General features: G+C 41.9%; 3 protein-coding genes across 4 annotated transcripts in view; 2 read left to right on the top strand and 1 right to left on the bottom strand.

Moving 5' to 3' along the window:
• The window catches only part of LOC119794296 (E3 ubiquitin-protein ligase RNF123), a 65,815-nt gene extending 65,460 nt beyond the window's left edge, over positions 1-355 (bottom strand). Inside the window, exon 1 of the mRNA XM_038301781.1 lies at positions 177-355. The gene's annotated coding sequence lies outside the window, so the exon portion shown is untranslated. The remainder of the gene's footprint in view (positions 1-176) is intronic.
• Positions 122-12,665, top strand: aldh4a1 (aldehyde dehydrogenase 4 family, member A1). Of its 2 annotated transcripts, none has more exons than XM_038301783.1 (15): positions 122-313; positions 5,088-5,181; positions 5,260-5,352; positions 5,429-5,476; positions 5,741-5,896; positions 6,143-6,292; positions 6,439-6,513; positions 6,703-6,890; positions 6,963-7,036; positions 9,512-9,708; positions 9,810-9,857; positions 9,937-10,089; positions 10,180-10,301; positions 11,486-11,604; positions 11,869-12,665. In XM_038301783.1, the coding sequence occupies exons 1-15, from the start codon at positions 273-275 to the stop codon at positions 11,979-11,981; spliced, it is 1,671 nt and encodes a 556-aa protein (XP_038157711.1). In that variant the 5' UTR covers positions 122-272; the 3' UTR covers positions 11,982-12,665. The 2 variants fall into 2 exon arrangements, with proteins under 2 accessions (XP_038157711.1, XP_038157712.1); XM_038301784.1 differs by lacking the exon at positions 122-313 and adding an exon at positions 3,265-3,401.
• Positions 12,666-21,128: 8,463 nt separating this feature from the next.
• LOC119794305 (achaete-scute homolog 5-like) lies at positions 21,129-25,924 on the top strand. The gene is made up of 2 exons (XM_038301793.1): positions 21,129-21,529; positions 24,202-25,924. Exon 2 carries the CDS (start codon positions 24,269-24,271, stop codon positions 24,794-24,796), a length of 528 nt encoding a protein of 175 aa, XP_038157721.1. The 5' UTR covers positions 21,129-21,529; positions 24,202-24,268; the 3' UTR covers positions 24,797-25,924.
• Positions 25,925-27,691: the final 1,767 nt, after the last annotated feature.

The following is a 27,691-nucleotide window of genomic DNA, read 5'->3' as shown; positions in this document are numbered from 1 at the left end:
GAGTTATTATTCTCACTGTTGGGTTAAAGTGATCAATAATTTTATCATATTTCCTACATTTTCATATGTCTGTGTGGGTGCGCTGATAATGAGGTGAATTTAGCGAACTGTCAGTAGCGTCTCCCCCCTGCAGCAGGTGACGGAGTCCGGCTAGCCTCCTGTCAGCTCGCTGTTACCTTCGGATCGGTGATTGATCAGTTATTGGGGCTCCCATAGGATCGTCGAACCATTCCCTTCCTTCTCTCAGTGTCTCTTCGGTTCCAGGCAGGAAGATGCTCCGTGCCCGGGTGCTCCTGGGTCCGTCCTGGAGGGGGTAAGTCCCGCCGCTGAACTTCACATGAGCGGACACGGGACTCCGCAGAAACTTCCAGAAGGTGTTCAGATCATTGCCTGATCAATAACTTGTCAGCTGCTTAAATTTGTCGGGGCAGCGAACTGTTGATCCGGTGGTGGTGAGCTTCAGGTGTGGCAGCGGGTTATGTAACAACACCTGATCACCTGCACCTTCAGGCTGGGTCTGGTCCTGCAGAATCACTGAACTTCAGGGTGTGAAAATACCTCAACATTTCATCTTGGCCTCATAATATATTATACAGACTATTGATTCTGCTCTGCAGCAGATCTGCTGCTCTCTGTACCAAACACGTGTGCATGAAAATAACCTGAAATGCAAAACACATGTAAAAAAAAAAAAAAAAAAGCTGTTTTATCACCTTCCCACAGCACAGGTGGTTCTAGACAGGGGCCAACAGGGGACCTGGACCCTGTTATGGCCCCTGAAATAAGTGTCATTTTTTTTTAGAAAAGTTATATTTTACCCTGATTTGAGTAAGAAGTAAGTAGGTAAGATTATTTATTAATTAAATAAGATTATGTACGGAAGAGGATTAGGGCCACTGAAAAAAACTTAACTGATTTTTAAATTGTATCTCAGTTTAATATGGGAGAAAAGTCAGAATTCCGAGATTGAAGTCAGAAATGAGGATATTAAAGTCATAAATTCTTGGATAAAAGTCAGAATTCCGAGAATAAAGTCAGAAATTCCGAGAATAAAGTCAGAAATTCCGAGAATAAAGTCAGAAATTCTGAGATAAAAGTCAGAATTCTTACTTTTTTCCCATATTAAACTGAAATAAAATGTGAAAATCAGTTAACAATTTTTTTTATTTTTTTCAGTGGCCCTAATCCTCCTCCGTAATTATGTGCATTAAAAATAAGAAAAAGAAGCATTCCCATTATCTTATCTAATGTGGATGATATGTAATTTGCTTATTCTAAAGGGCAAACATACAGATAATCTTGGTTACCCTTTCAATTTAAGAGCAAATATGCTTATTTTAAGAAATCTTTACTTAAGATGGGTTTTTGCTCTTTAATAATAACATCAGTTGTTTTCATGATATACGCTGACAGAATGGCCCGCTCTTTTTAATATTATTTTGAGAATATTAGACTTTATACAACTTTTATTGTCATTTTTTATACACAGAATGTATACAAAAACAGCTTTCCAGTAAATGAACATTCCCGTTCCATAAAGTGCAGCAATGATCAAATGTAAACAGTGAAGGAGGGAAAAAACAACATGTTAAAAAAAACAGATTTGGAATGGAAGTTCAGAGCATTAATATATATGGTGCAAAGACCCTTACAAAGGTTCTGCTGATTATTGCATTTATTTTGAGGAGAATCCTCTCAAAAAAAATTAATAATTTATAAAAATCTGCTTTTGTTAAGTATGTAATTCACAAAACAGGATAAAAATATTTTTGTGGTTAGATGTTGTTAGATGCAGAATATTTGCACTGGTAATTGATTCATATCTTGGACCAGTTAACTTAATAATCTTTACCATTTATTTTTTAACAATTATTTTGCAAATTTCTTTAAGCTTCATCATTATAAGATGCAACCACAGTTTTCATCTGTTAGATCAGAAGTCTGCAGCTATGGCTCTGTGGCTCGCTTCATGTACTTTAATACTTTTTTTAAATTTATTGCTTACTTTTGCCAAGAAGGTAATTATTTTGAGAGAGTTTGTGTCTGTCTGTTCAGGATAACTTGAAATATAATGGATGGATTTTAATACAATTCTTATCAGAGGTGTCCCTCATGCCAAAAAACATCCATTTAAATTTGATAACGATCTAGATCATGCAGGATTTTTAGCTATAGCTCTATGCTGTGTTTTTCTATTTGCAGGAATTAAAGGAGCAGTTTGTATTCAATACTGCCATCTAGTGGCCACAGTGGAACTAAAAACCTTATTAAATTTCTTCTCCCAACAAATTTACAAATAACAATAGCGTTTAGTAGAAATGGATAAAGGCGATTTAAAAAGAGCAATAATCAATCATTCCGGTTACACCTAAAGAATTTAAAAACAGACAATAAAAGCCTCTGCTGTTCAGGTCTACATATGATTTCCTTACATATGCATTCAACACTGATACGATCACTTTAATGAATATGGACATCTGTAAGCATAAAATACTATAGAAAATGAGTTGGTACTTAATAGAACAATCAAATCCTCTCTGCGTCTTGCATAATAACCAAAGTTACAGCAAATAACAGAACACCAGCTGGTCTGCAGAGGACAGCTGCTCAGTCAGCGCCAAGCTTCCATGTTTTGTGCCTCATATAGCTGCTCATGTTTCCAGACAGCAGCTTTTACCCTCTTAATGGCTCCCATCTGCTTGGTAACCTGGCTGTATGTCACCACCAGGCCATATTGCTGCCATATTCACTGCTGGGCTCCCCTCTGCTGCCCCCTTGTGGTGAACCTTGGGTTGTATTCAAGGTCTGATTTTTGAAACGAGTTTGGATTATTCAGAGCGCTCCAGATTAAATGCAATAAAATGAATGTTTATGAGCTCAGAGGCTGATGATGTTCAGGATCTTAGCTGAGCCCCTTCCAACTATCCAGTACCACTGGGGGGAATTGGATCAGGGAACATCTGGGTCTGAACAACAGAACCATCAACGGAATGTTGTCAAATCCAGAAGTGTGAGACTCTGGAACCAAGCAGAAACGTTGCTTTTGTCGTGTGATCCAACAAAACAAACGTACCTAAACTTCCATTTCCATCAGAAAAATTTTAGAAGGATGTTTCTTTGAGGGTCAGAACCTGTGGGGGCCCCAGTGGCTTTGGGGTTAAAGTCCTACAGAGTGTGTTTGCTTTACTTGGAGCAGCTGTAGCAGCAGCTCATAGTGGAGACTGACTGGTTGGTGCAGGAAAACCCCAGCTGGCTCTGGTCCTCCTCCTTTTCCTCCTCCTCCCTCAGACCAGAGTTCAGGTTCTTGTTCAGTTATAGACCTGCGTGGGAAACGGTCCTGCTGCGCTGCTCTGATCCGGGTCGGCAGGTGTTCTGATCAGGAAAATGACTGAAGCAAAGGGGTGAGTCTGACTGAGCAACCTTAATCTGATTAAAACCTGCCGATCAGAACCGATTCCACATCTTATTCCGGACGATTAAATAAGAAACCGGATTCCGCTATAAAGCCCTCATACTGCAAAGTTTCTAACAGCCATTTGCAAAGGGCATCAGATCTTAAACAGAACCAGCAGATAGATGATAGATGCTACAATGTGGGGGTTCTGACCCAAACACAGAGGCAGCCTCCCAATTCAGATTTAGTGTCTGAAAACATAAAGTTCTGGTTCTGGAACGTCTGAAACAAATAAACAGGCCCAGGGTCTGATTAGGAAAAGCTCTGTTGTCAAGACAAGAACTAAAAAAAAAAAACAACAATCCAGGACTGATCCAAGTACAGAACCAACAGCAGAACTGACCCGGTGCAGATTATTCTCATGCACTAACTGGACTCCACCGGTACCGGTTAAGATGCCGCTCGGTTCTCTCATATCGGACCAACAAGATAGTGTAGAGATTCATTTAGACCATGGAGAAGCTTTAATAGTCTGGTTCTGGTTCTGAAAGTGTCACATATAAAATGAGGTGGGCTAATAATCCAGACCTACGGCAGATGTTTAATAAAACTCCATTATGTTCTGGTTCTGGACTGTTATTCAAGAATCCCCCTGGATCAGAACCAAACTACAGAACCTTTGATCCAAGTCCATTTCACGGTGGAAACCTGACCTGGAGGGAGTTGACATGGAAGTGGACCAGATTGAGGCGATGGAGAGCTGCAGTTCTGGAACCGGATGTTTGGGTTTGGACCTGCAGAGATTCTGCCTCATGGTTCAGATCTGTGCTGGAGAAGAAGCACTAAGAAGGATTCTGGGCGACCGGACAGGCTGGTAAAGAAAGCTGGTTCTGTAGTGGCTACTGAACTGGATCACATCTCTTCCCTATTAAACAAAAATGCCCTGAACTGATCAGCATCTTGGTCAATGAGCGCCATCCACCTCACAGCATCATCATAAAGCAGAAGTTTGATCAGACACTCAGGCTCATCTGACTGACAGGAAGTCATTTGTCCCCAGGGCTACTGAACTGATCACTGCTTCACTGGAAGAAATCTACATCTAGATAAGTCACCATTTCTTCAAATAAGTGCATTTGTTCTTGAATTGAGGAGGTAAGAGACATTTTGCCAATGGAACAAGACAATTTAGATTTACAATAAGAAAACACAATTGCATTGTCTTATTTCAAGGACATATCAAATTATCTTATTTTAAGAGTAAAAGATCTCATTCCATAGGCAAACTATCTCATTTACCTTCTCAAATGAAACGTAAATACACCTAATTTAAGAAATTTTTACTTATTTCTAGGTCATATTTCCAGTGCAAAGGGTAGAGTAGCGATAGACTCCTCTGCAAAGTCTGTCTGTTTATCCAACTTTCTGCTGAAAGTGCTTGTGTGTGTTTGATGTCTATAAGCTGCTGAGACTTTAAATTCCCCTTAGGAATGAATAAAGTTTGCATCTATGTGGGTCAGAGCCGGTTCTGAAGTCCATATCCGCCTCCTGTTACTGATTAGCTGCCAGCAGAGCTTCTGTTTACTCATTAAACCTCCAGTAGCTTTGTCCAGTTTGATCCGGTTCGGTCCAACAGCAGCTGACCCGTTCAGGCCCGGTGGGTCAGAATAGCTGAAGTTCTGTGTGTTTCCAGGTTTAAAACGTTTCCTCGGGCGGCGGTGGAGGTGAAGAATGAACCCATTCTTGGCTTTCAGAAGGGGAGTCCAGAACGGGCCGAGCTGCAGAAGGTCTGAAGGTTCTGAAGGTCCACATATGCTCCACATCTGCTGTCAGTTGGGTGTTTTAACCCTGCTCTGTGTCTGCAGGCTCTGGACAGCCTGAAGGGGAAGACGGAGGAGATCCCCTGTGTGGTCGGAGATGAACACGTTTGGACCAGAGACATCAGATACCAGCTGTCTGTGAGTAGAACTCTGAGTTTCTGATAGAGCTGGAGGTGGTGCTCCTCACTGACACCTGTGTGTTTCTCTTTTCAAGCCCTTCAACCACTCACAAAAGGTGGCAAAGTTCTGTTATGCCGACAAGGTGAGCTCCTCTGACCCAGATCCAGAACAGCACATCTGGAAGTTCAGTAAAACCCAGTCCTTCTAGTTCTGCTAGTCACAGCCAAAGAAACTGATCCGAACCGAGTCAGGTTCTGTGGACTGATCACACAATCTAGATCCACCAAACCCTCATCGTGATTCTGGTTATAAACTTGGTTAACAGTTTCAGAACCAGGTACTTATCTGAGGCCCGGGCTGGTCCAGCTCCTCCTGGTGATGTTCTCCATGTCTGAATCCTCTCCAGGATCTGATCAACAAGGCCATCCAGGCCTCAGTGGCAGCGCGGAAGGAGTGGGACCTGAAGCCCGTCCAGGACCGGGCGCAGATTCTGTTCAAGGCCGCCGATGTCATCAGTGGACCCAAGAGGGCAGAGATTGTGGCCAAGACCATGATTGGACAGGTACACATCTCACCTGGAGGTCAGGGGACCTCTAGAGTTTACCTCGTAGATCCAAACATGGTAGAGAGAACGGGAATCAGTCAGCATAGAAAAGATCCGCAGAGGCTGTAGAAATGCTGACTAGAGCAGCTTCACATAGAAGATTCAGACATAGACGCTAACTCAGACAAAGCGCCACCAGAGGAACGTAGAGAGCTGCCGACCTCCCGCTGACGCTGCCTCCTTCTCCCTCTGTGTGGTGTTCAGGGTAAAACGGTGGTTCAGGCAGAGATCGACGCCGCCGCTGAGCTCATCGACTTCTTCAGGTTCAACGCCAAACACGCCATCGAGTTGGAGTCCCAGCAGCCAATCAGCACGAAGGAGAGCACGAACACGGCTCTCTACCGAGGGCTGGAGGTATGAACACCAGCCGGGTGTTTGGTGGGTTCTGGTGTGTCAGCACCTGGAGCACCTAGTTTTCCTTCTAACGAGGTCCAGATGTGTTCCAGGTGTGGTTCTGTGTTTGCTGATCCGGTCTGGATCTTTCTGCTTTTCCCTTTCAGGGCTTCATAGCAGCCGTGGCCCCGTTTAACTTCACGGCCATCGGCGGGAACCTGGCGGGGACTCCTGCTATCATGGTGAGTCATGGAGGTCTTTCACGCTTCATGAAGCAGCTGCTGGTTTCTGGTCTAAACCTGAGCTGTTTCCTCAGGACAGAGAAAGAGAAACAAGTCGAAACTTCACACTCTGCTTAGACTTGTCCCCTAAAAACTGAGAATAGAATAAAATGGTTAAAAAAAACCTGACTTGCAGCATTTCTTCCTCAGGGTAACGTGGTGTTGTGGAAGCCCAGTGACACGGCCGTGTCTGCGAGCTACGCGGTCTACAGAGTCCTGCGGGAGTGCGGTCTGCCCCCCAACATCATCCAGTTCCTGCCCGCCGACGGCCCCGTGTTTGGAGACACAGTCACCTCCTCCGAGCACCTGGCGGGGATCAACTTCACCGGCAGCGTGCCGTAAGGACCCCCTCCTACAGCTGATGCTTGCTCTTTTGGTGTTACCGTGGCAACCATCTGTTTTCATTGCAGGACCTTCAAGCGTCTGTGGAAACAAGTGGCCCAGAACCTGGACGTCTACAGGACGTTTCCCCGCCTGGCTGGAGGTGAGCGATTTCTGAGGACCAAATGGATCTTAACGTCAGAGACCCATCTCCCAGCTTCTGTCAAAGCTTCTTAAACCATAATAGCATCTATTGAATTAGTAACTTATTTAATTGATGGAATAACATCAGCTTTTTGTCAAACTTCTTCTGTTTGTTTATGATAGTATTTTAATAACAGAACTCGGCGTACGAGACAACGAGTACGAGGCTTTGAGATGTAGTGGGTCTATAAGGTGTAGGGATGCGTACCACTCACATTTAAACTGATGCAGTAGTGACACTTGGGTATTGTGTCACATGTATTTCAAAATGGCCGCGAGCAAAATAAACATCCTCGCATGTATGTTAAACTACTTCTGCGCATGGTTTATATACCACCATAAAACAAAATAACATCACATTATTTATAAATGTGATGCCATACCTGGGAATCTGTATCGTTAATTAACGGTACCTATTTTAGCTACCATGCTAACATCATCTTAAACACTAGACGATGAGTTGCTCACGGCATGTAATTTATTCATTGGCATAAATCTGAGGCTGTCGAACATTTTGCACTCTAGCCATAAGAAATTCTTGTGCTTAACCAGAAGCTTCCTCAGATTAAAAGTGTTCAAGCTTCCGGCCTTGCTTTTCACCTCGCAAATATAACAGCAAGTGTAAGCTACAAACTTTGACAAGTGGAGCCATACCCTCGGGTGCTTTCTTTGTTTATTCTATCGGGAGTTCTGAAGTTGTGCGCGCCATCCTGTGTTCATGCCTGACGTTGAAATTCGCCTATTACTGTTTCTTTGTTGAAATGTGGCAGTACTTCATTACCCCATTTACACTACCCTTGAAGAACCACGCCGAGAACAGTCTGAGCTCAGTAACTGAGATAACGTATCGTGTGTAAATGGAAAGCAAACTGAACTGAACCGAGCTAGACACACCGAACCGAGCTAACTGCAGACCAGTTCCAGAGGTGGGCTCGGCTCGGTTTTTCCCTGGCTCGGTTCTCTGATAACAAGAGCGCATGAGCAGAACGCTTCATCTCCGTCTGGCTGCACATCCTGATTCACACTCCATTCCAGTAGATGGCGGTAATGCCCCTCCAGAAGTTGCTTGCCAACCAACACAAAACAGAAGAGGAAGAACAACTATAAAAAACAATCGAAATCTTCTCCACGCAACATTTTAAATAATAACACCGAAGTACAGCAATAATCATCAAGCATAACTTTCTGAATGTGACAGGCGCCGCCATTTTGATTTGCTTGATTCCCTCCTGCTTTGTCGTCTTCTTCTTGTGTTTTATGGCGGTTGGCAAACAACTTTTGGTGCATTACAGCCACCAACTGCTTGATTTCCTCCTTCAATACTGGAAGTAATACCGCAGATCGTCACTAGGAGGCAAGGAGTCGAGGAACCGAGATGACGTGATGTGTTAGTAATGGCCATAACGGCCGTCAGAACCGAGCTCCGGCCGTTCTCGGCATGGATCGGTTTTTCAAGGGTAGTGTAAATGGGGTATATTGTAGTTAAATGCGTCTATGCAGACCAGATCATGCTGGGAAACCACAGATCTCTGTCTTCTCTTTCATTTGTAATATTCCCCCTAGAGCAGCTAATATACAGCTAATTGAGTGATTTTTCTTTTCTATGTTAATAATATTAATCTCTGTTCTGTAAAGCCAGTATTTGAAGTTGTCGCCTTTGTTAAACTTACAGTAGAATCAAACTGTCTGGCCGTTTCTCAATTCACAAAAACACAAGTACGGATTCATGTCCTGGCCAAGTATGTTCTTGAGAAGAACACAGGAAACTATGGACACAGTATAAATAAGGATCAATTGGTACAGAAGTGTACTCGTGACGTCACCACATGCTCAGCTCGTCTGAGCTGCATTTCACCTCCTGTTATTAATAGTCTCTAGATGATAATAATAAATTCTGATATTATATTTCTGATAATATAATAATTAGATAGATTAAATTAAATAGAATAATTTACGGTGAGATAAACACAAATCAAATTAACATTTTGCCAAATAAAACAAAAAAAAGATCACCATCAGAACCAGTGGTTCTTCACACACGGCTATGCCGAGAAAGGGCTGCTGCAGACGGGTTAACGTTAGCCCTGGCTGCCGTTAGCCTCGGAGGTCCACTGGTTGCAGCGGTCCTTTCAACATAGGAACTTTTTTGGACCATATATTGAAGCTTAAAAGTATAATATTCTCTCCTCAAATGATCTTAAAACGTACTTTTATAGAACATGACAACAGATAAGAGAACTTTTAACTTAACACTCTGAGTTCTGTGAACGCTAACCTGGAAGCTGCTGCTGCCGCAGTGCATGCTGGGACAGGAGATTCATTTGTTCGCTGTTTTTAAACAAGCTTTATGTCGTCTAATGTTTCATCTTTTCTTTATTTTGTTTGACCTATGGCTTTTTATATGTTAATAAAACTGAAACCCTTGTGTTGGCAGAGTGCGGGGGGAAGAACTTCCACTTCGTGCACTCGTCTGCAGACATCCAAAGCGTGGTGATGGGGACCATCCGCTCGGCCTTTGAGTACGGAGGCCAGAAGTGCTCTGCGTGCTCCAGGCTGTACGTTCCTGACAGCACGTGGCCGCAGATCAGAGACCAGCTGCTGGATGTGCAAAAGAAGATCCGAGTGGGAGATGTGAGTGAAACCCTACTGGTCCTTCTGTGAAAACTTTAAATCAAAGCAAATCCCACCCAGGTTCTGTTCTGGTGACTAACTGCATCTGCTGTACCCCTCAGCCGGTGGAGGACTTCAGCACCTATTTCTCTGCTGTCATAGATGATAAGGTAGAGTGCCCCCCCATCTTTAACTGTCTTCTCATTAAGCTCTGAGCCTAACCAGGAACTGTGGCTCCTCTCCCTGCAGTCCTTCGCTCGCATCAAGAGATGGTTGGACCACGCCAAGTCCTCTCCGAACCTCAGCATCATCGCAGGAGGAAACTGTGATGACAGCAAAGGTTACTTTGTGGAGCCGACCATCATCGTGACCAAAGACCCTCAGGACCCCATCATGAATGAGGTAAGACGCCGAGTCAGAAAGTTTCCTGTGAGCGTCTACAGCTCTGATCCTCCTGTAGCTCACACGGCTTCATGTTTGTGATGTTTTCAGGAGATCTTTGGGCCTGTCCTCACTGTCTACGTCTATCCAGAGAAGAACTACCAGGAGGTTCTGAGGCTGGTTGACAGCACATCACCCTACGCCCTTACCGGATCCGTGTTCGCCAAGGATCAGTAAGATTTAAAACTGATTTATTCTCAGAAACCAGGTTGTCTGCGTTTCTATCGCAGTAAATCCAAATGTGCCTCTGCCCCTACCTCAGACACTCTGCTGCATAAGGGTGTAAATCACACCCATCATGGCGATTCGATTCAGTATCAATTTCCTTACCCAACGATTCGATTATTTTTGATACTCAGGAATCTGCCTTGTCTGTCTTACATACTGTTTACAAGAGTGTGTGTGTGCAAGCAGAAAGAGGGTAGTGGCTAAAGGAAGTGAGGTAAGAGGAGAAAATAGGTTTAGCGCCACTGCAGGATAGGAGTCAGAATTACGTCCAGGACGAGATGGATAAAAATAGACCGGAGGGGGGAAAATAACATGAATCGATACTCTTGTGGATGTGTTGATCCATCGGATCGTCGGCTGTTGGATCGAAGCATCGATACAAAACGATTATTATTTACACCCCTACTGCTGCACCTCTCTAAATTGTAGGTGACTGCAGCAAATGCAGCAGACAGGAGGCCTCTGATTGGTCAAATCTACATTCTCTCTACACTATTTTCTGTTTCTACCTTACCAACTTGTTTTGTTTGTATGAGCACCACTGTGACACACTGCTGCGGGAGGAGAACCAGCCTTTTATTCATACGTGTTGCTTTCTATTGTCCACTGAGACGCACTCGCTCGTCCAGAACCCTGGATCAGCCCAACAGTTTCTCAAGTTCAGATGGTTGAGAGTCAGAACTACATGGATCTCCTCAGGTTCTCCTGGGCTGATTGAAGGACTCTTCGTCACAGCTCTCCTCAGCTCCCGGTTCTGTCTGGTTCTGGTACAGATAAAATCTTCCTACAGCTACGACTGTTTGTTAAAGCTCGGTCCTGTTTCTGCTTTTTAACCTGAAACATAAAAGCTCTAATTGACCTGTAAAGATCTGGAGCAGATCTGAGTCCAAGTTTATAAATGTATTATTCTGAGTCTTGGTTCTGTGTCGTGTTCCTTTTTTTCTTGCTTGTGCTGTCTGAGAGGGGACAGAGCTTTAGCAGAACCTGAAAGAACAGCCTGCTGTTCCTCCAAAGCCTTTCAACCAGTCAGCTTCAGAATACTGGGTTTTCAGGAAAAGTTGCAGTTTTAAAAGACCGTATGATGAACCTTTTTCTGATCCAGACTGATTCTGACCTCTTTGTTCTGCAGGAAGGTGATCGATGAGGCCGCCAGAGTCCTGAGGAACGCTGCAGGGAATTATTACGTGAACGATAAATCTACGGGATCCGTTGTGGCTCAGCAGCCGTTTGGAGGAGCCAGAGCTTCAGGTGAGGCATGAAGCTTCAGTCTTCTCTGGTTCAGACATTGTCCAGGTCTCTGTAGGACGTTCAGGACAGCATGAAGATATGCAGGAACTGAGGGCAAGAGAGTTTAGATCATCAAAACTTTGTTTATTCTGTCAGACACATATTTGAAGAGGTTCAGCAGTCAGTGTGTTAGTCCGACGGATGAACGATTGAATAAATAGATGGATGGTTGGATGAAGGGTTAGTCACCTTGAAGATCACTGACCTGTCCTTCTTCCTTTGAAGGTACCAATGACAAACCTGGAGGTCCTCACTACGTCCTGAGATGGACATCTCCTCGGGTGGTGAAGCAGACTCATGTCCCCCTCACAGAGTGGAAGTATCCATACATGGGCTGAGGTCCCACTTGTCCGTCCACTGGTCTACATCTGTCCTCTTCATCCATCCTTCTGTCTACATGTCCATCATATCTGTCTGTCTCCCGGTGACTCCTTCCGTCACCTGAAACAGACCTCCGTTGTCCTTTGTTTCCTTCTGTCGCACTGAAGCTGGTCGAGTTTGTCCATCAGACGGAGCAGGAAGATGTCCTCTGAGAAACTTCTCTTTGTCCCACTCAGATTTTCTAAAGCATTTGATCCGTCCGGAGAAAAGTGTTAGTTTCTGAACTAAGCGAGTGGCTGATACCTGGATCAGATCAGAACCACTGATGGACTTTTTTTATTTCAATTATTCAACCTGATGCTTAGTGGAAACTAACAAGACTTTGATCAGTCAGCAATAACGGAAGCAGAGACCCGTCCGAGCAGAACCGGATCCTGCTGGAGAACGTTCTGCATCAATAAGTGATAAGGAACTAAATGTTATGAGGCTGTAAATCTTTGAGCAGATAGTGAATGAGGTGTGCGTGTGTGTCTGGATGAGGCGTTCATCAGTTAGTAAGCAGAAGATCTCTCTGCTCCGTGTTTCTTCCCATTTATGGAGGCGTTTCCTCACAGATCTTGATGTGAGCACCTGAACCTGTGTGCCTCAGTAACTCTGTACATTTAGGTCAATCACATTGGATAATAAATACTTTCTCAACATCTTGTGTCTCTGATCATTAGTTAATATCCCTGATCTCCACTAATATATGTTCCTGTACCCAACAGAGTACTGTCCTATTGTCCATCTTTCTGACCTTCTTCCAGTGGGACTGTTGGGCGCTCCAGTAACTGTCAGTTTAAAGCAGACGGGCTCCAACAAGTCATTTTTAGCAAAGATTGGTTGGAGGAAAAAAAATACTTCCTTTATCAAGCCCCATGACTTTGAAGATATTCACACTGGTGACGACCAAATGAAGATCATGAGGCTCGGAGGCCTTCCAACCACTTCCTTCCACTTAAAAAGAAAATGCACGTGCACAACCCTGTACCCCTACCGAGAGGGAACGCCCATATGCACAAGATCCACAGCTCCTCCACACTTACTAAAGATGCATACAGCAACTTTAAAAGTTGCTGTATGCATCCCTCATACAAGCTTACTTTCCAAAAGAAGATTTGCAATTTTAAATGAAAATGGGAACCAGCTCGTAGGATGGCCTCCGTAAATGTAACATTAGAATGATTAACAATTAGGAAGACCACTATACCTTTAATGAAACAATTTAAACAAGAATTAGACTTTTTCTTCAGATTATGGTGATTCCTTAACATCCTGTGAATTTCTGTGCTTAAAACTAAAAGCCCATCTTTGTTTCTGCTGAAATGACCACTGACCACTTTCTCATCAGTCTTTCTTCTTTTTACAATAATCCAAGATGAATCCAAGATGGCGGCATAGGTGTTTTCATGTCTGTCTGCGTTACCTGTTTCTGTGTTTTTAATGGATTAATTGGGCTATATTTCTTAGATTTTTTTGGATCACGTTTTCCTCAGAGCACTTCTTTAAGTGGCATCACAAAAATCGTAACACTATGGCGATGAGTAGCCATAAACAACTACGCAAACCCAGGCCTAGGCCTACTCAGTCACGTAGGTCTGGCTGCACCTTCAGACTCCCAGTTTATCTATCATTTGTGTTTGCGCTGTACTCACCGTTCATGGGCGTCGTGGGAGCTGCAAATGATGATGGATTTTATAATTCCTCTTGGCGGATTGTACTATCGAATGCTGGAACTGGGTTGTGTACTGACACGAGCGGATTTGCACCCCTAACTGGATGTGTTGCTGAGCCCCTTTGCCCAACCGAACCTGTCAGCTGGCCCGAAATTGGACATTCTCGGTTCATCTGTAGCAGGCGCGGCAGGGGAGCCGCCAGCAGCGCAACAAGATCAGCGCTTTGGATTACCATTCTTCTGTGTTTGTCAGGTAACATACATCCAAACCCAGGACCACTAGTGACTGAACTGTCGAGTCCCGATGTTTTGAAAAACAGCAGTGGCTTGCGTTTCATCCATGTCAATGTGCGCAGCCTTATAAATAAAATCGACGCTATTCGCATATGGGTTAAAATGACGGACAGTGATATACTCGTATTATCTGAGACCTGGCTCAAGCCTGCGATTGCGAACAATGTGGTTTACATCGAAGGGTACAATATCTATAGGACGGACCGTGGGAAAAAAGGAGGAGGGGTGGCCATATATGTAAAGGCCTCCTTGGACTGCTGCGTCGTCGAGGCAATTAGTAAACCAAAGTTTTTCGAACTCTGTGCCATTAAACTCAATCTCCCCAATGGCGCTTCCTTGACAGTAGTAGGTTGCTACAGGCCACCATCGGCAGTGGCTGGAGCATCTGCGCTGCTGTCTGACTTCCTGGGAAAGCTGTCAAGCGAGTACATCGTCTTGGGGGATTTAAACTGGGACTATCTCTCGTCGTCCTCTGCATTAAGAGACTTGTGTGATGCACTGCAGTTGACTCTGCTGATCAAGTCACCTACACGCCTTAATATTAAATGTATGGACAAATCTACGCTGCTTGACGTTATCCTGACCAATGCTCCACACAAATTTTCTGCGGCTGGTGTTTTTTGTAATGACCAGTGTTGGGCACGTTACTTTGAAAAAGTAATTAGTTATAGTTACTAGTTACTTCTCCCAAAAAGTAACTGAGTTACTAACTGAGTTACTCCACAATAAAAGTAACTAGTTACTAGTAAAAGTAACTATTGCGTTACTTTTCCGTTCCTCGCCCCCGTAAACCTCACCACCCGGCCCCCACCTTCTCGCCGTGTGTTTCCAAAGCCAGCTGAATAGAGCGGACGACAAAGACAAGAACCTGCAGACAGTTTAGCATTTATTGCAACTCAACGCGATGTGAAGTTTTATAACAGGACATTCAGATCTGGTGAGTATATGAAATTAATAACTGGGGATGTCTAATTCTGAAATCCTGTGTGTTTGGGTTGTTATAGATACTGCAACATCTATCTATCCATCTATCTATCTATCTATCTATCTATCTATCTATCTATCTATCTATCTATCTATCTATCTATCTATCTATCTATCTATCTATCTATACTCTGCGTGTGACATAAAATATGGATCTCCATCCCTGCCACAAAGGCCATCAAATAATGTTTAAAATAAAAAATACAGTAGGTTGAGAAGGCAGAGTATCCATCCATCCATCCATCCATCCATCCATCCAGATTTCTCCCTTTCTCCATATAGGCTATCATTTCTGGCTGTTGTCAGGTTCATTTGATCGTTCACGCTCTCCATAGTTCTCCTGTGGCGCGAGCACAGAGCGACTGTTGCGCGCCTTTAGCGAGCATGCGCGTTTCCTGCCGCTTGCGCGGTGACTCTTGCCGCCTGCGCTGTGTGGAGATGCAGAGGAAACCGTTATGTGATGGGGAAACGCAGCTCTACGTAACACCAGTATTTCCATGTGGAAAACGCTGTTTTGCTGCTGGAGTCATCCTCACTCTCCATCTCTCTGTGTGTGCTGTACGTTAACACCCACCAGCAGAAACACCCACCTTTTCAACTGACAGACGAAATCTCATCCTCCCCTCTCTCATGACAAGGCGCGCACCTCTTGATGACCTAAAAAATAATCTTTAATATCTCTTAAACAAAAGTAGCACAAACAATATTTTTTTCTGCACAAATCTGCACTAACGTTGCACTAACCATTCAGTCTATTTGCAGAGTTTTTTGACGTGGGTGGGGTGTCAGCTTCACGCAGCTGCGCACGAGTCCTATCATGAAAAAAGGTTCATTGTGCGACCTGAGTAACGCGCAGTAACGGGGTGCCTGCAATGGTAACTGCGTTATAGTTACAGTCAAAGTAATTAGTTAGATTACTCGTTACTAAAACAAGGTAACGGCGTTAGTAACGCCGTTAGTTTCAACGCCGTTAGTCCCATCACTGGTAATGACGTCAGTGATCACTGCATGGTTGCGTGCGTCAGGGACTGTAAAATGGTTAAGACCAAGTCACGGTTTGTTTTTAAACGACATCTTAAGCGTTTTAATGAGCAGGCATTTCTTCATGATATTTTCCACAGTGACTTAAATGCAGTTTGTTTTATGGATGATGTTGAAATGGCCTGGGATTATTTTAAGAAAACTTTTTTAGCCATCATTGATAAACACGCCCCTTTTAGAAGATTTAGAGTGAGGGGCAGGGATAACCCCTGGTTTAATTATTGTATTGCTACTGCAATAAGAGAACGTAATGAGGCATGGGTAAAAGCAAAAAAATATAATAGTGATGCAAGCTGGTTGAACTACAGGGTATTAAGAAATAAATGCACAAGACTAATAAAAAGTACAAAAAATGAGCATTACCTTAATTTAATAAAAGAAAATCTCAATGACCCTAAGAAATTTTGGAAAGCAATAAAATCATCATCAGGCGATGTGCCACCTCCCACTATCCCTGAATATATTGTAACTAGTCAGGGAGAAATTAAGGATAAACAACATATGGTAGACACTTTTAACATGCACTTCATCAATGCTGGAATTGCTACTCAGTCAACTCTTCCAGCAAATATTAGCAGAGGTAGGCCTACAATTACTGTTCCAGATCCAAATATGAGTCAAAATAGTTTTAATTTAATCTGTATTTCTGCTTATGAAGTTCAGAAGGCTTTGCAAGGACTAGACTGTGAAAAGTCTGCTGGGCCTGACCAGATTGAACCGTATTTTCTTAGAACTGCTGCTAACTTGATTGCTGAGCCTATTGCCTCAATTTTTAATCTTAGTTTATGTAGTGGTACCATACCTACATCTTGGAAGTCTGCTTTTGTCCTCCCACTTTTGAAAAGTGGAGACCCTTCCTTATTGGACAATTATCGCCCAATCTCTAGATTGTCTGTGCTGGCCAAACTGTTTGAATCTCTTATAAATGAGCAACTCAAACTTTTTTTAACCGAGAACTCAATTTTAAACCCATTGCAGTCTGGCTTTCGACAAGGTCATAGTACAGTCACTGCTGTTACCACAGTCACAAATGACATTTTGAATGCTTTAGATAATAAGAAGTCTTGTGCTGCAATATTCATTGATCTTTCTAAAGCGTTTGATACAGTGGACCATGATCTTCTTTTGAAGCAATTACAAAGAATAGGCTTTAGTGATACTGTATTACGGTGGTTTTCAAATTACCTTAATAATAGAACGCAGTGTATTGTAATTGATAACTATACCTCAACATCATTAGAAGTTACAATGGGGGTCCCACAAGGGTCAGTTTTGGGTCCAATTTTATTTTCTCTTTATATAAATGACTTGGGTAAGGACCTGATGACAGCAAAAGTGCATCTTTATGCAGATGACACTATTTTGTACACCACAGCTTCATCAGTGAATGCTGCATTTGCACAATTGCAGTCTGCTTTTAATCATGTACAAACATTTCTTATTGAATTAAAGTTGGTACTGAATGCTAAAAAAACTAAAACAATGACATTCACACATTCACGATCCTCACCTAACATTAGTGTTTCAACACAAGATGGCACTAAAATAGAAGGAGTATCATCTTACAAGTATTTAGGCATCTGGTTGGATGATAAGATGTCCTTTGGTGTCCATATTGAGAGCCTCTGTAAGAAACTTAGACCAAAGTTGGGTTTTTTCTTTAGAATGAGGAAGTGCTTTCCCTATCTTGCGAGGAAAAGGCTAGTTCAGAGCACATTCCTGTCAGTGCTTGACTATGGGGATACACTGTATATTCACTCCAGTTTATTCTTACTTAAAAAACTGGATGTACTGTACCACTCTGCCTTACGTTTTATCACAGGTGCATCAGCTAGGACTCACCACTGCACTCTCTATGAAACTGTACAGTGGTCTTCTCTTTACATGAGGAGAAAAATTCATGTACTGACTTTTATTGCTAAAGCCCTTATGGGTAAACTACCTTTATACATTTTTAATTTACTTTCCATTCAAGATAGTACTTACAGGACTAGGTCATCAGAAAAAATACTTTTACATACTCCATTTACAAGAACTGAACTAGGAAAAACAGCATTTTCATCATTTGCACCTAAAGTATGGAATGAACTTCAAGCCACTTTAAATCTTGAAGTACTTCCATCCATAAATTCTTTTAAAGACCTGTTAAAATCATCATTAACTGACAGATGCAACTGTTTTTGATTGGATGCCTTATTTGCTGTTTGCTTTTTGGTTGTATGTGTATGCCCAATCTTGTTGTGTTGTTTTTAATTTTGCCTAGATGATATGTAGCTGTGGTTGTCTTGTCTCCTGTGGTTTTATGTTAATGTAACTTTTTAAGCCGCCTTCTTGGCCAGGACTCCCTGGAAGAAGAGTTACTTTAACTCAATGGGACTTTCCTGGTTAAATAAAGGTTAAATAAATAAAAAATAAAAAATGAGCTGTTGGTGTGTTGATGTACAAAGCTTTTCTTAAAAGAAAAACATACAATACATCATTTTTTTTTTTATAATAGGCCCTATGGTTTTAGGACTTTATTTGTCTTCCTCTGGTCAGCATGAAAACGGGAAGAAAGCTTTTCTTTTTCTAAATCCAAGGACCAGTTTGCAATCAGGCTAAGAGCTCCCCTTAGCAAAAAGTAGCATACTCGAAGTAAATTCTATTAAGAATACTTAAGTATAATTTTAGAAAGTATACCAAACAATGTTATTTTAGTGTACTTGAAGTATTACTAAAGTAATACTTCTTCGAACTAAATTGGGACATTTTTAAGTTTACTAAAGTATACTTAAAGTATACTTTAGTAAACAATAAAGTAAACAATAGTATAGTCAAGTGTACTTGACTATACTATTGTTTAGTATATGAAATATAGTTGAAAATAAGTAAACTCTAAGTGCACTGACTGATGTATGACAAAAAGTGCACTTTTAGTATACTTGAATAAACTACTTTTTGCTAAGAGCCACAGTTTATCTTAACTTAATGTAAAGACCATCAAAGATCCCATCATATCCAAGTTACATAAAAAGGGTGCTTAAATTTAAATTGCTTTATTTTATTTTCTAATAAATATATTATGTGACTATTCTTTATGTGATTATGTGTTGACGTTATTTGCTTTTTAGCCATATGTTGTCACATCTGGTACAGTCTGATCCCTGTAATAAAAACCTGGTTAAAAAAATGCCTTTTTATTTTTTATTATTTTCTATTTTTTTTATGTTATTATGAGAACTCAACAGCTGAGGAACATTTTTTACTGATTATTAACTAATATGTGTAGAGGGCAAATAATAAAGATCTATGATATGGAGCAGTGTACAAAAATAATGAATAAAGAGGAAAATATTACTTAGCTGTCTGTTATAGTGCGTTCATACTGGAGAGAAGTGCGACGAGTAGAGTGTGCGATCAAATTTTATCCCTATGCAAAGGTGCTTCTGGAATTTGGTTTACTGTTTCTAGCTTGAGCATCTACCCCATTCACATTTCTACTAGATCCGGCCCTGCTTCAACCTCCTATTTCTGTTCCTGTACCGCCACGCAGGGTGGGAGCAACATCTCCAACAGAAACGTTGGAGAACATGAAGTAAAGAATCTGTGACTGAGAGAGATTCTAGAAGTTCTGGATGATTTTAGAAGATCTGTTGTTGACAAGATGCTCCGATCAAAGTCATGTCATTACATGTGTAGCTGCTGCAGCTTTCATGTTCACACACAGCAGCTCAGTGGGAGTTCACAAACTCTCTTTAATTTCAACCTTTCTTTTTTGTTGCAGTGTTAATGCATAGAGTTCTTATTTATTTACTCATTTTTGACTCGGTTCTGCACTAGTAAAGTGAGCGGAACGCAAAAGTTCTGCAAACACAGCGAAAAGTTTTGAAATCTGCTTTGAGAAAACATACTTCCTGAAGCAGGCCTGGGCTTGGTTTAAGGTCCAAATGAGGACTAAGGGTAAATTCAGCCAGAGGCATGTTTCTTCAACATATTTCTAATGCTGGAAAAAATAAAAAATAACTAGTTTTACTGGTCAGGATACAGGCATGATGATCAGCTGTGTTGATGGACGACCTGCTGCAGAACTCTGATATGCAGAGAAGTTATGGTCATTATAAATCTGCCAGGCATCATGACTTCTAGCTGTATGGGTTCTGCTATCCGAAAACTCTCAGTGCGTTTCTCCCTGCACTGGAAAAAAAATCAAAATCTAGATACCGGTAAGTCATTTTTTCTTAAAATTTGTGTATTTGTTCTTGGATTGAGGAGGTAAAAGAGACATTTTGCCAATGGAAAAAGACAATTTATACTTAAAATAAGAAAACACAATTGCATTGTCTTATTTTAAGTGCAAATTATCTAATAATCTTATTCTATAAGTAAAAATACTAATTCCATTGACAAATTATCTCATTTACCTGCTCAAATTAAGGGTAACTACACTTAATTTAAAAAACTGTTACTTATTTCTAGATTGTTTTTTCAGCGTGGTGACAGGAGCTGTGCAGACAAGCATCTTGTTAATCTGCAGGAAAATCAGAATACTTTAAGTTCTGGAGATCTATGCAACGTTGGGCTACAACCCTGAGCCCAACGACCCAATCAAAGCAAACAGAATCAATGGATAAGGTTTCATGAAGTTTTTTGTAAAGAAAGCAGCTGGTTGGAGAAGCTCAATCTGCAGCTGGTTGAGCTTCTCCAACATATCTTCACCTTTAACCAGTGATCCGTTTGCCACTTCAGATCCTGTGGAACAGAACAAACATCAGCAACACTGGGGTTCTACTGATAGGTCGGTGTTAACAGTGGTCCTGTACCGCATATGAGAACTCTGACAGACCTAGTGATCCAGCCCATTTAGAAAAATCTATGTGTAAGTGTGGAGGAGCTGTGGATCCAGGAGAGGTCCACAGAGATGGTTTCCTGCCATCAGAACAGCCCTCGGATCAGAAGGATCTCTGAACACCTTAATGAGAGCTTCTGTCCTCACCTGCAGACTGGGATCATCGCAGGTGAGTGTCGGGTTGCAGGTGTGTGTGTAAACAGTCATCAGGGTGTGCGGTGCCAGCAGACGTGTGATGACAGGAAGGGTGTATGCCGCTGATGCCTTTCATCTGGAGGAGAAGGATTTAGGGAGAGGAAACTGCAAACATTCATTCTAGGCTTCAGGCCGCTTTGATGTGAACGCCACTCCAGAGAGTTCCTTCAAGGACTGGGGGACCCTGGAAAGACTGTGTGACCCTGGAATGACTAGGAGGCCGTTGGGTGACTGTGAGACCCCAGAGACCCGAAGGGTACCGGTCAGAGGAAGGTCTCACACAGAAACATGAAATCAGAGGAAATGTTCATGTTCCTCAGTAAAATACTTGCAGAATTTGATGTTCTGTCTTTAACCTGACTCTCTTGTTCCCTCTCCACCCCACCACACACACACACACGCGCACACACACCTATGAGGGCGGAGCTTCAGCAGCTAAGGTCTGAGCTTTTCATCCTGCAGTCAGAGATCCAGAGAAGCTGAAGGACGATCTGCTGCAGCTGCATCTGAAGGTGAGATGTCCTCTTTGGGTCGTTCTTTGCAGGTCCACCTTCCTCCATAAAAAACTGTCTAACTTTTCATTTCTGAGGAAACGCTTCCAAAACTCAACACTCCATGAATCTCAGAAGATTCAATCTTGCCTGTGACCAGGGACCCTGTGAAGATGAAAGAATTGAGATCTCTGCAGCTTTTGTGTCACGGTTCTGATTCTGCGTCCTGTTGAAGCCTGCTGGTTATTTTCTTCCTGCTTGTTAAATTCATCCAGCGTGGAGAGGCTGCTCAGTTAAGGAATGTAAAAAAAAATGTCTTAAAATAATAATACAACATTCCTCAGAACCACGTCCAGTAATAAATGTTTACAGCGACTCCCTACGCTGACTTTCATCAACTGGACGGCTCTGAGTTGGCTTTTCCAAGCGTCCAAATAGAGACCCTTTTTGTGGTCCAACAGGAGGTCAGGGGACTGAGATGCTCCTGATGAACCGTTTCTGTCATGGAGGGATTTAGATCATAATCAGGACCCATTTCCAGCCTCCTGAATCAGATACGTATCTTAAATGTTCCTCATGAGTCTGTGCACTCCAGGAAAGGTTACCAAGGAAAGCCTCGGCATTATGCATCCTCTACTGTGCTGGATAGTGGTAATCCTTATCTACACATCCAGCCTTTACTGGTTCTTTTAAATTTCAGTCTGGGGCTCCTCTGACCAATGGCTCCCAGGCCCAGATAAGGTCCCAGTAGATCCTGGTCATGGTAAGACAGCATGCAGCTAGGAGCTGCCTGAGCAACAAAATTCCAACCTTTGATGTCGTTCTCTAACCTTGAGCTGTGGAGATGTCCCACATTTCTCGTGGACAGACTTAAGTCCAACGTTGCTCCTCACCCGTCCAGCTGCCTTAAGCTCTTTCATTCTTGCTCAGACTGGAGATCGGATCAGCCTGGGCCAGAGGTGTGCCAAAGATGGGCCCCTCCAGAAGGGACAGATAGACAACTTGATGTCTCTGTAGAAAATACATGAGGACAGTCTGGCCATTCTTTAGATGACAAACAGACTGATGTCTCTGTTACAGACAGAGGGACAATCTGATGTCTCCTATCAGGGCAAATTAGAAGTATAATTTCTAATAAAATATTCAGATGTCTCTAAATGGTAGACAATGAGATGTGTCTTTAAGGACAGATTTTAAAAAACGGCTTTCCATGCAGTGACCCTTTGCCGGATTTAGCTTCTGACCCCAGGATGCTACAAAATATGTAAAGAAAAACTTTTAGAGGGTTTTTATGAATTATATTGCTGTACAATTATTATGCTTTTTTAGCAGAGGGATTATTAACTAGCATCTTTCTAATTTGTTGTTGTTCCAATAAATTATAAACTGTTGTAAATATAAATATTTCTATTCATTATGTTAATGTAAAAAATAATTAACTTTTAAATCAATTTCTTTTTATATTTTTCTTAATTTCCTATGGTCCCTTTGCTCTCCTCATGTTGAAAACCACTCAGTTAGAAAAGTTTGATGTCTCTGTTTCTGACAGATCGAAGGTCTGTCTTCTCTAGAAAGAACAGATGGACGTTCCACTGTCTTCATTAAAGACATATGGAAAATATACTGTCTCTCTAGACAGGACAGTGGGTCAGTCTGCTTGCTGTAGGAAGGATCGATCAGATCAGACATGGTTCCTCAGCAGGTTTGCATTCAGCTTTCTTTGTCAAATCAATTTCCTGTCCTCAAAGTGTCTGATGATTTTCCTTTGTATCCTGCTCATGGGCTCATGGGCAGGATACAGGGGCAATTACAAGGGCCGTCTATGTACTAAGAACATACACTACAAAAAATGTAATCTTAGTTCGTAAATGTTTCTTGAATTAAATATATTTTTCCTTTGTTTGAGAAGAAAAATAAAGCAATTTGGCTTTTTTCTATTTTATTAAAAAAGAAAATAAAAAAAAATCCATTAAATTATTTTAAGCGCATCATACTATATCTTATTGTAAGAGGAAAAATACCCATCTCTTTGGCAGATTATTTTACTTAGCTGTTTTAATTAAGGGTAAATACACTTATTTCAAAAACAGTTTTACTTATTTAGATCAGCTTTTGCAGTGTAATACTAAATACATTTCTTATGATGACATAAGCTAACAGAGGAGACTATAACTGATTAATCACTTGGACTAACTCAATTATTCGCTTAAACAATAAATTAGAAATTAGTCAGCTTTGAGCTCCAGCCCTGTCAGTATCAGATTTAGGTCAAAGGTCTGCAACCTTGACTTTGTGGCTCACCTAAAATACTAAACAATGTGCTCATGCCCTGTTTCTGTTTTTACATAATTATTTCATTTTTTGTTGTTTGCATTTGTTATTTTTTTCTGTTCTCCCCTGAAAAAACACCCACTGGCCCCCTTTTTATATATTTTGTCTTGGAACGTCACTGTTTTTGCTTTTTGTGGTCTTCAGAAATGACCGCAGCATGTGGTTGACCAGTCGGTTAGCCAGATTATATCCAATATTCAACATTCCTGCTTTTTAGGAGTCTATAGAAGTCTTAATGTTGTCATAATCCTAACATTAGTTGGTAAGTTTTCCTTTATTTGCTCTCTCTGAAGCTCAGTTCTGCCCCCTGATGGAAATGTTTGTTAGTCGATAAACTGAAGCATATCTCCGTCTCTTCACAGGAGACCGGGATGATCCTTCTCTGATCCAGCCAGCTGTCTTCTCCCCTCATTGGTCGCTCCCGATGACATGATGAGCTCTGCCTTCTCTCAGTCACTCTTTGATTGCTTCGGTATGTCTCCCCCTGTTGGACTGGAGGAGCGGAGCAGGTCCCAGCACCCAGAGTCTCTCTCCACCTCTGTCCCCATCCTCTTCTATCCCCCCAATATGGACCCATCTACCCTTAGCCTGTATAAGGGCCCTCTGAGAGGCCCCGGAGGGATCCTGCCATACCTGTCCCCATTCCACCATCATGGACACTTCAGTGTCTATGAGTGTCCGTTTGAGCCAGCGTTTATCCAGAAACGAAACGAACGCGAACGTCAGCGCGTTAAGTGTGTGAACCAGGGCTACGCCAAGCTAAGGGACCACCTGCCGGGGCAGAGCGCCGAAAAAAGGCTTAGCAAGGTGGAGACGCTGCGAGCCGCCATCAGGTATATCAAGTACTTGCAGAGGCTGGTAAAGATGGAGGAAGAAGATCAAGACGAGGCGGAGTCATCCAGGGGCAGCCCGTCTGTACCGGACAACGGAGGAGGGACGCAGGCTGTTGAGCTCTAAACAAAGCTGTCTGCTTCCCATGGAGGACCAATCAGATCCCACCATCAAGAGGGAGGAGCCAAAACACACCTATGATGGCGGAGTCTATAGACTGCCTGAGCTCCAGAGGACGCTGGCTCACTCTGAATACAATCAAACTGTAGCTCAAACTTTCCGCTCCTATCCCTTCACCTTTCGCAGTGCCAACTGTAAGAACACTATCCAGGGCAGCAAAGGAGCTTAAGCAGTTATGCTTGCTGCTCCTAGCTCCTTCTTGTCAGCACTATTCACATTGCACTTATGGTGGCAACCTCCACGGTGGTTAACTGTCCTTACTGATTTGTGGTATTCGGAGGAGGAGTCTATAGACTGCCTGAGCTGTAGGCGATGGTGGCGCAATCTGAATACGTCAAACTGTAGCTCCTACTTGCTGCTCCTATCCCTTCACCATGTCAACTGTAAGAAGACTATCCAGGGCAGCAAAGGAGCTTCACACTTCTATGCATCATCTGGAAAACCTTCAGCCATACGGATCTCATTACGCGGCGGACATGCATATAAATGACGCTGGTTTAATTGGGATAATAGTCTTAAGGAAAATAGCTACAGAAAAAACAGGTGACATAAATGTAGCGAATGGCTAAGGCCCTCCATTATAATACCCAACACATTTGAAAGTGAGGACATTTAATGTTTTTGTTCAACTCAGTGAGGTGGGCTTGCCTATAAGGTTTGTGACACAAAGGGTGATCAACTGCATAGTTCTTAGCAGCAGCTAGGGACATCATGAGGTCCTTACATTTAATCAAGCAGTTCTACTCCCTGGTTGTAACTCCTTCCTAACTGACAGCACTATTCAGATAGCACTTATTGGGGCAGCTTATGCAGTGGTTTATGTGTCCTAACTGATTTGAGGTATTCAGATTGAGCCAAATGTCTGTAGAAGTTCTGCATTTAAAAAAAAAACAGATCCTACTAGAACAATTGTGTGAAAACTATAACAGAACCACCTTTAATCTGGGCCCCATCAAACCAACATAGCATAGAAATTCTAGAGGGACAACCCATAGACTTCTTGGGGACCTTTCAGCCCCTATAGTTTAGAAATCTGCAGTTCATGTAGTTTTAAATTTGCTATTAGGCCTCTAGATGTCAAAACAAAAAGCAAAGAAATTAGTTACTTACGAATGTTATAAAATGTAAATTTGGATTCTCGAATCAAAGTAGAAACTGAAAAATACAGTATTTACAGTTATGAAGACGTGCATACAATCAGGAAATACAGTATGTAGTTGTCGTATCATTGCTGTATATGGAAATCACAATATTATGAATACTTGGCATTTTAATCTTGTCCATTAACAATAACCCACATGGCCAAAGAACACAGCCAAGGCGTGGTTCCACGTCAGGAACTAGAACCAAATCCGGACCTATCCCAGGGCTTTTAAAGATATGGATCCAATCCAGTGAGCCTAATGGACGTATTGAATTACAGAAAGCAGGGTTTCACAGTCTCCATAGATATGATCAGGGACCCCACAATGGAACCTTGCTAAAAATAATAATAATATCCAACCCAATCTAACTGGTCCTAGATATTACTGGACTGAGACATTAAAAAAAAAAAAAAAAAAAAATGAAAAGGAAATCCAAAGTAAACTAAAAAGCACTCTAAGAGCGCAGATCTCTGCCAAGCAGCACTTTGCCACACATTGTGATTTACACCAATAGCTGAAACTTGCACGATGTGGATCATTAACAAATTTAAACAAATTGTTCCTTCGCACGAGGGTGCCAAGATCCTTAAAATCCTTTCATACGTTTATGAATAAGGCACAGCGTGTGTCTGCAGCCTCTAGTGTTTGTTCTGCTCTCACCTTCTTCATTCACTCTGCGAGGCATGGCTCACCTTTCCAGTTTTTTTGGTCTTCAGTATACTTCCAGACAACCCATGCTGAAGCTGTCAATAGTCACTGCTGCCACTCTCTGGTTTCGGGGGGAACTGCATGTTCTGCCAACTAATGTTAAAGAATACTTTATACTCTTATAATCCATTCTCATCTTTTCAAGTTATCCTGTAGACAGACAGACTGACAGAACCACACACAATCTCCTTTGCAGAGGTAGCCAGCATCCAGGCAGTCCTGCTTTGCTACAATCATCTTGTGGTGATTCATTCCATTTATTGGAGTGTAATTTGTTTTAATTTAATATCTGAATAATCTATTAATGCTGCATTTATTTAAACTATGATTTTCTATCTAGTATAGATTTTTCTCCAGACTATTTTACGTTCTTCCATTTTATTTTAATGTTTGGTGCCATCTAGCGGCCATTGATGCTACTGCAGGTAATGAACCCGTAGTAACTTCAGATTGGGAAACTGAACCTTTAACCTGGTTTAACTGAAGGAAATGAGCCAGAATCCTCTTCAGGCTCAAACTCAAACCTACTTTCTGTTCAAGCACCTCTCACACCTGTATTTCCTTTCTGTGGGACAATTTTTATTTCTACTCATAAGTGTCCATTAAATAAATTGTATTGTTTTTACATTTGTACTTGTGATTTTGTTTTGAGGATTTATTTCTTTTACTTATTACTTTTGAACACAAATGGTATTTTTATAGAAATGAATTACGATGCAAAAGCATGAAAAGAATATGTCTGGTTGGAATTTAGTTATAGAAAAACACTGATAGATGAAGACATGAGGATGGAAAACAACAGATTTTGGATCAGATTTAGAAATGGAAGACATTCCCATCCATCCCCCTCAATTAAATTACACATTTTATTGTTATGTTTCAAGATAATTTCATTATAAATGCTATTGGTAGCTTTAATGCTGTAATGGATACCAGAACTCTAATACTTTTCAGCTGCTAATGCAGGTTCAATCAATATTATGCTGCA

This window comes from Cyprinodon tularosa, unplaced genomic scaffold (assembly GCF_016077235.1).
Source record: "Cyprinodon tularosa strain WSP-4 unplaced genomic scaffold, ASM1607723v1 ctg474, whole genome shotgun sequence".
NCBI classification, from domain to species: Eukaryota; Metazoa; Chordata; class Actinopteri; order Cyprinodontiformes; family Cyprinodontidae; genus Cyprinodon; species Cyprinodon tularosa.
The sequence above is the reverse complement of the archived record's forward strand: the minus strand, read 5'-3'. Positions and strand labels throughout refer to the sequence as shown.

Coding starts and splice junctions, on each gene's coding strand:
- aldh4a1 (XM_038301783.1), top strand. CDS start 273: ATGCTCCGTGCCCGGGTGCTCCTGGGTCCGTCCTGGAGGGG. Junction 5,897..6,142: donor CCAAGACCATGATTGGACAG/GTACACATCTCA, acceptor TGTGGTGTTCAG/GGTAAAACGGTGGTTCAGGC. Junction 6,891..6,962: donor AACTTCACCGGCAGCGTGCC/GTAAGGACCCCC, acceptor TTTTCATTGCAG/GACCTTCAAGCGTCTGTGGA.
- LOC119794305 (XM_038301793.1), top strand. CDS start 24,269: ATGATGAGCTCTGCCTTCTCTCAGTCACTCTTTGATTGCTTCGGTATG.